This window comes from Scomber scombrus, chromosome 7 (assembly GCF_963691925.1).
Source record: "Scomber scombrus chromosome 7, fScoSco1.1, whole genome shotgun sequence".
NCBI lineage: Eukaryota > Metazoa > Chordata > Actinopteri > Scombriformes > Scombridae > Scomber > Scomber scombrus.
Window position 1 is genome coordinate 4,362,383 of NC_084976.1, and position 10,265 is coordinate 4,372,647.

At 41.1% G+C, this 10,265-nt stretch overlaps 1 protein-coding gene across 2 annotated transcripts in view; it reads right to left on the reverse strand.

Annotated features, from left to right (window-relative positions):
* The window catches only part of snrka (SNF related kinase a), a 55,030-nt gene extending 48,969 nt beyond the window's left edge, over positions 1 to 6,061 (reverse strand). The window contains exon 1 of one of the 2 annotated variants that reach the window (XM_062422007.1): positions 5,443 to 6,061. In XM_062422007.1, coding sequence (XP_062277991.1) covers positions 5,443 to 6,031 — 589 coding nt within the window. In that variant the 5' untranslated portion in view covers positions 6,032 to 6,061. The remainder of the gene's footprint in view (positions 1 to 5,442) is intronic. The other variant, XM_062422006.1, reaches the window with a different exon arrangement.
* Positions 6,062 to 10,265: the final 4,204 nt, after the last annotated feature.

Genomic DNA, 10,265 nt, shown 5'->3' on the forward strand with positions numbered 1-10,265 from the left:
AATCAATATCAATAACCATTATCAATTAATTGATATATATACTATAATTAGTATATTATATACTTGATACTATAATTACCAGCTGAGTGTCACTTTCAGAGAAGCCAGCACACATTGTGGTTTCATCCAGCTGTCATATGTCAGCCTCCCTGATCAACCTGTTTGTCCACTAACTATTCCTACTAACCTGCACTCTGTCAGTGTGAGCTGCTGCGTTACACAACAACCGCTCTATTTGCACACGCTTCTTTAACACCTCCAAGTGACTGCAGGACTGCTGTACTACAGTGTGTGCATCTGTGTGTGTGTCCATGTACATCTATCCATCCTGACCTGCTGTTACAAAGAGCCTGAGGCGCAGAGCAACAGCAGGTCAGAGGTAAATAAAGAGGTCAGAGGTGTAGAATGTGAATGGCAATTTGAATAATATGTTTTGCCAGCAGAGTCCAAAAACCACTGGCCCTCTCCGGACTGATTGATCAGCACCACCTATCATTCACAAGGCTTCATTTAGCATCATGTAGTCTATTCACGCAGTGGTTGTATTAATAAACTGTTAAATATTAACACAGAGCTGCTCCACAAAGTTTAAATCCACAAAAAGACAAAAAAATGCTATCCAGAGTAGAGATAAGACAGATTTACTGGAACAAAAACCACCACGTACAGAAATAGTGTCAATATTAGAGGTGTTACGGTTCTGAAATCAAGACCACGACACGGTCTCGAGACGTGGTTCCATCTCCCGTATCACATCCCCACTGCCACTGTCGCAGGTGCAACCTGTCCAGCTCTCATTACATTACTAATCTAACAAAATCCACACACAACCCCCCAGCAAAATGACTTGTTTCAGAATTTGATCCTCTCGGTCTGATAGAAATTGGAAAGTCCCGAACAGGCAAACTATTCCATAAAGAGCCGTGTGTCTGCAGGTTTTTGTTCCAACCAATCAAGAGCACACACGATTTGACCAATCAGCTGTCTGGAGACTGAGATCGGTTGATTAAATGAGTCAAGTCCGCTTGGTTGGAATGAAAACCTGCAGCCACATGATCCTTTATGGAACAGTTTGGACATCTCTGGTCTAAAGGAACAGCTGGAAAACATTATTCAATACCTATTCAAGTTAGTGGAGAGGATTACCGTAATAACCAGTAATGCAGTAACATATTATCAGAGCAAATGGAAGTAGATGAGAAAACAAGGAGGCTTCGGTACTAAAAATATGAGCAAATATATATATGTTTATCAAACAGAGGGAATCAGAAATAAATGCTTCTCTCTTTAATCTAAGCGTGCTTCAACTAAGGTCTGTTTTTTACTGTTTTTGATTTTCCAAACTAGAGCTTGACCAATATATCAGTTAACCGATATTACTGGCCGGTATTGGCCTTTCACAGATATATAAGTATCAAAATGAAAATTAATGTCTTTATTTTGTATATAAAATTATCTTTTATTATATTATAAATATTGTCCGATATATATGTATGGAAATATTAGTATCGCCCCAAAAAAATCCAATATCGGTTGGGCTCTATACCAAACTGAAGTTCATTTAATAAAAGCTTTTTTTCACCCTTTCTTGTCACCTAAAAAGTAAATAAATAACTAATCTAGGTCTGAACCAAACTGTGGATTTGGTGAATGGTTACACCCCTAAATATAAAGTAAACGCAGCTTCTAAAGCAAAGATGACTTAAATATGTTTATGTTTGGATCCTCCACCTCTTGTTTCCACTGAGCCTAATCTGATGGTATCCAGACAAAAGCCAGCAGGCCTGTTGAAGGCTTTGTGTGACCCGGGCTAAACGAACACATCTGTAACACCGAGTCAAAAGGACTGGTGTGTTATGTAATATCAAAGTCACAAAGAACAGAGATAGAGAGGGGGCTGTCGTTTACATTTTTCACACTTCATGGAACAACATTGTGTACTTCAGACTAAATAAATTGCTCTCATGGGGAAGAAAGTTATTTTTAGAGCCTGTCATGGTGGCGCCACGTAAAGCAGTAAAAGCACATTGATAGCATAGTGATTCAGTCTCAATGAACAGCTTATTGAATGACGGGCTGTTCCTGAGGAGTAAGCAAGTACGCATCCCTCTTAGAGAGCTTCATAAACTCTGTGTGTGTTTGTTTGTTTAGGATGGAGAATGGTATAGATAATGAGGAAAAGCTGGTCTTTGGCCCGGTGGTAGGGAGCCAAGGAACGAGTTCCAATCACAGCCAGCAAATCTGTGTCAACACAGGACTGTTTAATCACTGCATCCTGCCTCCCTCTCATCCTCTCCTGGCCCAGTCCAAACAATGGCATGGATTAACTGTTCTACACCCCCCCTCAATCCCCATCCCCATCCTACTGCCAGCAGCAGGATACAGTAACCAGGGACTGCAATTAAGAGAGTCCCTCTGGCTGCTCTCTGGAGACACACTTCTGATGCCCTTTCAGTGCGGATGCAGAGGCTTGCTGAACAGGTTGATGTGGGTCATTGATGGCTCTGGTACAGGAAGGCTTTATGTACTGGCTGAATAAAAAACATCAGTGCACTGAAAATATATTAAACGTGAATTAAGAAAAAAGTATCAAATATACTTTTTTTTATATAGTACACTGCATTGCTCACTATTTCTTTTATCTTTTTACTTTATTTACTTTTATTGACTCATTATGTAAGTGTTCCTTATTTATTATATATAATATTTTATATTACAGGGATGTGCAATAGAAAACCAAACATAAACCTAACTGTCGCCTGAGTTTCAACATGTGCAAAAAAAAAGAAGTACTTTCACCTCATTACATTCATTTTCTGAGCAACAAACACGCCAGGCTAATAGCTCTGACCGCAGCATCGTCCGCCACAGCAATAGCGCTGGGTTGAACTTCACTGTGGTGCACAGAGGAGCAGCCAGAGAATGGCCATCAATGGCTCTAAGAGCTCTCTACACAACAAGTGAAGAGGGCTGAAAAGCCTGTATGACACAACGAAAAAGTAGAAAATAAGCAATTACTATTAGTGCCTCAAAGTACATCACACACACAACATCCACCTGGCAGACGGTGCAGAATGTCAGGCCTACTAAACAACACTGCTCAGCACAATAAAGTACAGTGAGCTGCATGTGGATAGTGACTGAGTGGTAAACCAGTGCAGATGATGGTACACTTTAAAATCAATGGAAAAGAGACAGTATCTCACACAGCTACATAAAGACTCCCTGCTGAGTGTACTCTGGACTCTCATTTTCAGTATGACTACGTGACACCACACACTGTGCATGGTATGCTGGCTATTGTTAATAATATTTCCATAAAGCACAAGCAAATGAATATTCCTGTCATTATGATTGGTGTGTTTTTAAAGTGTGTTTTGACAGTTATTTGGGCTGTGTTTACAGATGACAGGAAGCACAGCGGGCACAGAAGCTGGAACAGTCTGGAGCACGCTTGAAAAACAGCTGATGTGTACATGCCTTCAGGTGTGGACGCACTGACCTATAAAGGCAACCAGGGTTAAAAAGTCACTCAGTATGAAAGCAGCCGTGCTGAATGTGGAATGAATGTACACTACTGTATTCTCCAAGGTATGAATACTCTCAGTACCTCTAATACTAAGACTGGTGCTGTTTCACATCAATTCTAGTGCCAATACAAGAGCTTCTGTACAAATATCAAAACAATACCTTACTGTGACAAATATGAACATGTTTATCTACACAACTTCTCTATTTAAAAGGAGGCGAAACATCTTAAACACAAGCAGTCAAATAGAAAATGTCTAAAATTAGGGGAAAAAAATCTTATGCATGTATGATCAAAGCAGGTTAACTATCGAATCTGAACAAACTTGAGACTTTAGTGGTTTGATACTTTCTACTACGGCATGCAGGATTTATTGGTGGGTTCCATTTCTACCCGGAAGTCGGAATTAATTTGGACATTTCAACTGGTAGGCTCCCTGAAGTCGGATTTCCGACCATATGAACCATAGCCACAAGAAGGTCGGAAGAACCTCACCAACCCCGACTTCAAAAATACAAGATAGCCCTTCAAACTTGAGCGTGACGTCATTCCCAGCTCCGACTTCCACCTTCCAAGTTAAATGGAATGCAGAACATGCAGAGAACAAGCGCTAACATGGACAATTTGGTTTAAAATATTTCATTTTTTCATTGCTTGGCTCCAAGATGAGATACAGATTTCTATGATGTCTTCTATGTACTCCACCAGCTTCTTGCAATAGACTTCCTTCCATACAACTGCTCAAAAATACATGTCAACACTACAGAGCAATATAGCATTTTCTTTCTTACAATAAACATGAGATTTACAGTATGTTCACTTCACTGAGAAAGTAACCACAGCTTCCTCATTGCCTCTCGCCTCAGTCGCACCTTTTCAGTTTTGTGAGAACCATGACCACAAAAAAAAAAGGGGAAGCAAATAATACCTAGTTGACTGCCTCTGAAAGCATTTTCTCCACGCATAAACAATCATGAGACCAAATTGCAGACTCCTTTTAGGATTATCCGCCACATGAACAAACCAGACCGGGTGAAAAAAAACTAGCTTAACTGGCCACATCTCATTGCCCGTTTTCCGAAAGCTGGACTCGGTCCCCATGTTGGAAGCTATTTGATGAGAGGGGATACCATATCAGTCGTGAGAAGGACATGCAATCTGTCTGTCTGTCTGTACTCTGTGAGCCCTCATAGAAAATCAATGAGCCAGTTAATTTAGTGCAATGGGACACCCCGAGGGGGGGGGGGGGGGGCATCGGTATCTAGTAGAGCTGACCTTGTCGCACATGGCCCTACGGCAGCCTGATCAGTGTCAAGTACTGTTAGAGGCATACTACTGGACACACAGCTTGATACTTAAAACAAATCCATCTTTCCGTATAGGGTTGCAGAGGCCGCCGGGCCCGCGATTGATGACGGGCCACAGGATTCAGGAGTGAGACCTTCTAAACACAAAAAAGGCTGTGGTGAACATGTGTTCGGGCTCTGGAAGCAAAATAGCAGCCAATGTGTTAAACCAAGGTGTGACAAGAAAAAAAAGAAGAAGTGTGAAACAGGTGCGAGCCACATTGCCAACCTCATACACCGCTGTGCAGACGCAGCTTTTTAATGTGACTTTGATAAAGATATCCTGTGTGGTTTGATGTAGAAAGCTTGTCTTTTGAATCAGAGACAAGCTGTTTCGGGAGGCGGGGAGTGGCTAATAAGTGGACTGGAAGCTGAGTTGTCGCCACGGGCAACAAACAAGCCTGGTCCATCCAACTTAAAACAATCAATGGATCATACGCAGTTATTCAACCTCGCTTGCCAGTGTGAAAGCAATGCACGGAATCAAAGCTGAGCAATGTAACTCTCTGCACTGTTCTAATTAACAGTGTGACTCATTTCATTACTTTAGCATGTGTTTTTGCATACCTACAGCTGGAGCATCATACTCATCACCCAGTAGTATTTCCGGTGCCGAGTACGCCAGAGATCCACAACTGGTCGTCAGCTTTTTCCCCGGTTGGAACTTGTTACTGAACCCAAAGTCTGTGAGCTTGACCAGGCCTTGTTTCTCAAAGAACACCACGTTCTCCGGCTTGAGGTCCCTGTGCACCACGTGCAGCCGATGACAGTAGGAGATGGCGTGGACGATCTGGGCAAAGTATTTCTTAGCCAGCTCTTCATTCAGCCCCTCCTCGTGTTTCATGATGTAGTCAAACATATCCCCTCCATCGCCTAGCTCTAGGATGAGGTACAGCTTGGTCTGAGTGTCTATCACTTCATACAGGCGTACAATGTTTGGGTGTTGGACCAGCTTCATGCAACGGACTTCCTGGAAAAGGTGACCCGTGGCCACTGTGTCCAGCTTAGTCTTGTCGATCACCTTGACCGCCACCTTCTCCCCCGTGAAGACGTGACGCGCCAGCTTGACCACGGCGAAGTGGCCGCGGCCCAGCGTCTTATCCAGGTCGTACAGGCCGGCGATCTTGCCATCGTACCCCCGTTTGAAGCCCGCCATAATAACTGGAGAGGGCGATGGGGACAGGGGAGCCCCCACTGTAGGCAGGGGCGGGTTAGCTGTGTTGCGTGGGTCCAGCTTAGTTCAGTTCATCCGAGGCTGAAGGAGAAACCCATGGCTCCTGCTTCCTAAAAGATATGAGACAACATTAAATTACTGCAGTTTCAATATAAGGCTAATTACATTACACAATCAAAGTTGACCATAAAACTGAACAGGGTGTTAATGAGTTCACATACAATGTAAAATATGGCCCAACATTTGGCAGACAGTACTAATGTACCTGCCTCTTCCCTTACTCAGAGAGAAGCATTGAGCAGAATAACGTTGGGATATATTGCAGAATGAAAGGGCTGCATTAGGAATATCGAACAAAGATTTTAAGAACAAAATGATGCTCACGCTGATATATAAAACGGAGCACTTAAATCCACAGTAGGCTGAGAGAAAACAGGCGTTGGGCTTGTTTTGACAGGATGTGCTGCACTAGCTCATTTACCATGATGCGCTGCTACAATTAACCCAGTAAAAGTTTCCTTAAACTACCACGAAAGGCTTCCAACAGTCTCGTAATTATAGTAAGTGTTTGAGTTTGACAGACTTATCCAGAAGTGAGATGCTTGACGGGCCCCGCTTAGCCTAACGTTACCAGGGGGGCTAGTTCTCGTTGTTCATTGATTGATCGACGCTAGCTTACTTGGCTGACTGACGTTAACTGGTTTTGTTATTTAACGTTAGAACGTCACCCGCTCATTCGCAAACCCAGCTGACAATTATCTCAATACCAAAACATATTTTTAACCCGCACAACAGAGCGCTGGTTACTGGCCTACAGGTACACACAGGTGCCGCTTTACACACCACACGGCTAGCCTTAGTTAGCACGTAGCATGTTAGCAAGCTAAAGTTACTACGGCTCGCTCAGCTTACCTCTCCAGCGGCTTTTTCGGTAAACATAAAGCCTCGAGTCAGGTCCTCGCCGGGGTACTTTTGGGTCCTTCGGGCGCTGTCCGCTGAGCTTTGTCGCAAATTATCAGAGTAAACGAGGGTGGTGCAGCTTCTTCGAGGTGACAGCGGCACTCAGGAGGTGCCTATGCCCAGGGTTCAACCGTGAAACGAGGCATTGCATCGCTGGCAGCGGCGCTCTGATCGAACTCGTTGTTTCCTCCCAGCCGAGGCGGTGATGCTGCATTCACGTGCTGGAAAAAATGTCGATGTTTCCAAGTAGTCTTTAGTTTATGATGACAGTAGGGTATGATACAAGTGTTTAAAAATAGTTATATTTCTAGAGTATAAGAGACAGACATCTCAAACAACCTTTGATTAAGAGAGTATATTTAAACACCATAAACAAAACAGCATGTAGGTTTTTTTAATAAATATATCATGCGAAATACGTTTATCTGTTTTAATGGCAGCTGCAATTAACTATTTTCTTAAATTAACTGTTTTTGTTATAATTTTACAAAAAGCTCTTACCTGCGTGACAACTGTAAACTATGGCCTACAGGCTTTTTCACAATTTGGGAACTTAGAGTTTGGATATTACGAGGACAACCTGAATGCAGCACAAGAGCATCACCAACCGCATTCAACTCTGACGTCAAACAAAGTCTTAAATTGGGAAAGGCTGCTAAACAGATAGACTACTCTTTTTTTTACAAAAAATATTAATTACATGATACAATAAGTATCAATACAATACTATTATACAATAGTATAATTGATAAAGATATAACCTATTGGCTCCAATGGAAGAAAAAGTAAAACGGTGTATAAGCAACGTTTAATCACAGTGTAATTCAACAAAAATATATCAATATCCAACAACACTTAGGCCTGATGATGATCAACCTTGAAAATAATGTGTCCCATATAAAAATATTGTTTCAGTCATATGTTTATGTGCATTGGATTCATTGCCTGACAGTTTTGTCTGGTCTTCCTAATAGAGGGCGTGCAGTGACATCTAGTGACAGACAAAAAAAGACATCTGTTTTTGGTCTTGTATGATCCTTGTCTGATTGGATGTTGAAAGTGACTTAAAAAGAAAAAAGTGGTCTGAAATGCATGTTTTACAGCGAACTGAAAATAGAATAGGCTTCATTTAACCTATTTCTCATCTGCAACCGCACCTACACCTGAGTTACCAATGGTCAAGTTCACCCACAATATATCTGTGTCCATTTGTTCATCCTTTTTTCATTCACTGACAAAAAGTAATGTGTTTCCTCATAACAGTTTGTGCTGGTTCTCTGTTTGCATGCATTGCCCTATATGTTTTTGTACATTCAAAGGGTGTCATTTTAGGTTTGAACGCAACTATTGTCCAGGAGCTGTAGTAGACAATAGCCTGCATATAAGAAATACCAAGGTTTTGTAAAGGAATTAAAATAATGTTTAAATATCAATTGTATCCAAATGTATATTTATAAAGAGATGACCACATGTTTTGACTCAGTAGGAAGAGTACAGGTGTGATTAATAACATTAACAATGGCAGGGCCTTTAAATTTGCACATGAAATGGAAATTGGCCATAATTAATGTCATTAGCTACACCTGTGCTTTTCCTGTGATGACAAGTTAATTACCTGCTGTGATAAAAGCCTCTTAAAGAAAAAACCTTAAGAAATTGTAGCTGCTTTCATACAGCTGCACTGCATGATACAGATAAACCATTAAAAATCCCAATTTGCTCTGTGCCAACTATAAAAATGCTGAGCAAGTTGTCCATTAATGACTAAGATGGCAAGAGTATTCAAAAAAGTGATTTTGAAAGAGAGTTCATAGGTTTCACTGAATGCGTATAAATGTGACATGTTATTTATCATCCATCTGTAGGTATTTCTTGTTCCAACCATAGTTTAAAAGACAAGCACAAGGAGACCATCTCTTCAATATTGATGTGTATTGAGATTTAAAGTAGCTTGGAATATTGTTTCACACTCAGTAGTAATAAAAAACAATATTTGCGGTGTCGCTTGTGTTTCTTTTTTCAGACTCAAGATGGGAGTGTTGCTTCGTATTTGATTCCTCACCACTCTGTACTTACTGCATGCATTTCTATCACAATAAAAATGACAGTTTGCTGTATCATTTAATATCTTTGCATCCACTGAGCCCGCTAAGATACTAAACACATAGAAAGGTTTAATAATAACTAAAACAATGTCAACCTTTTCATTTTCTTATTTCATTAAATTTCACACTCTGCAAATATCTCTCAAGACCTTCATCCTTCATGATAAAAAAAGCAATGGAAGTCACCCATTGCACACACAGGATAACATCAGCCACACACACACACATACACACACACACACACACACACACACACACACACACTAACAGATGATATTTACATTCCTCGTGCATTAATGAAGGTCACTCATGCTTGCGTGTACCTCATCTGAGACTCCCTCTATGAATGCATCAGCGGGGTGGTTCGCCATCCAAAGCTTGAAATGTTAACAGCGTGGTGACAAATAGAAACAGCAGGTAGTTAATCTTCTCATCAACAATAAGTTACTGGTATTGAGCAGAGGCATATATACGCTTTAGTCATACGCAGGGACCTTCTAGGTGTCTCAATCTCTTTTCAATGTCAAGGTATTTTTGGAAAATCCAATGCTTTTTGATGGCAAACTTCACTGCCATTGATTTAAGTGTACAGATGAGGCTTCAGTTTAGTGATGTCTTACTGTATAAACACATTGGAGGTAATTCTGCAGGCATTTATCTTGCATATGTGATGGTTTGAATCGAATCCTTCTGACATAATGAGGGAAAAACTACTCCTAACATCAGTGTGATTTCCTGCCTTATCTTTTACCCATGTGTGCATTCCCCCATTACGTTGAAATGAAACCACTTTACTCGACTTTAACATCTTATTGATCACTTTCAAGCGCAGCCACGTCTGGGTATGAGCCCAGGTGATAGTGCAATCTCTTCCCTCACTATAAACACTTTGAATCACTCAGCTATTTCTCCTCTGGCCGTCCCTCAGTCTAGACTCCAGAATAATAAAGACTGATGACATTTATCACCTTGCTTTAGTACCCGTTTGTCATTTTGCTGTTCAATGTTTTGCTTCCTTTGACATGCCTCGTATTTCCATTTAATCATTAAATACATTATACTCTTAGCTCAATGTCAAATAGGTAGTGGGAAGCAGTAAGTACATTTACTGTAAGTACTGTAACCTGCATAAGTATTGGCCATTCTGAGGT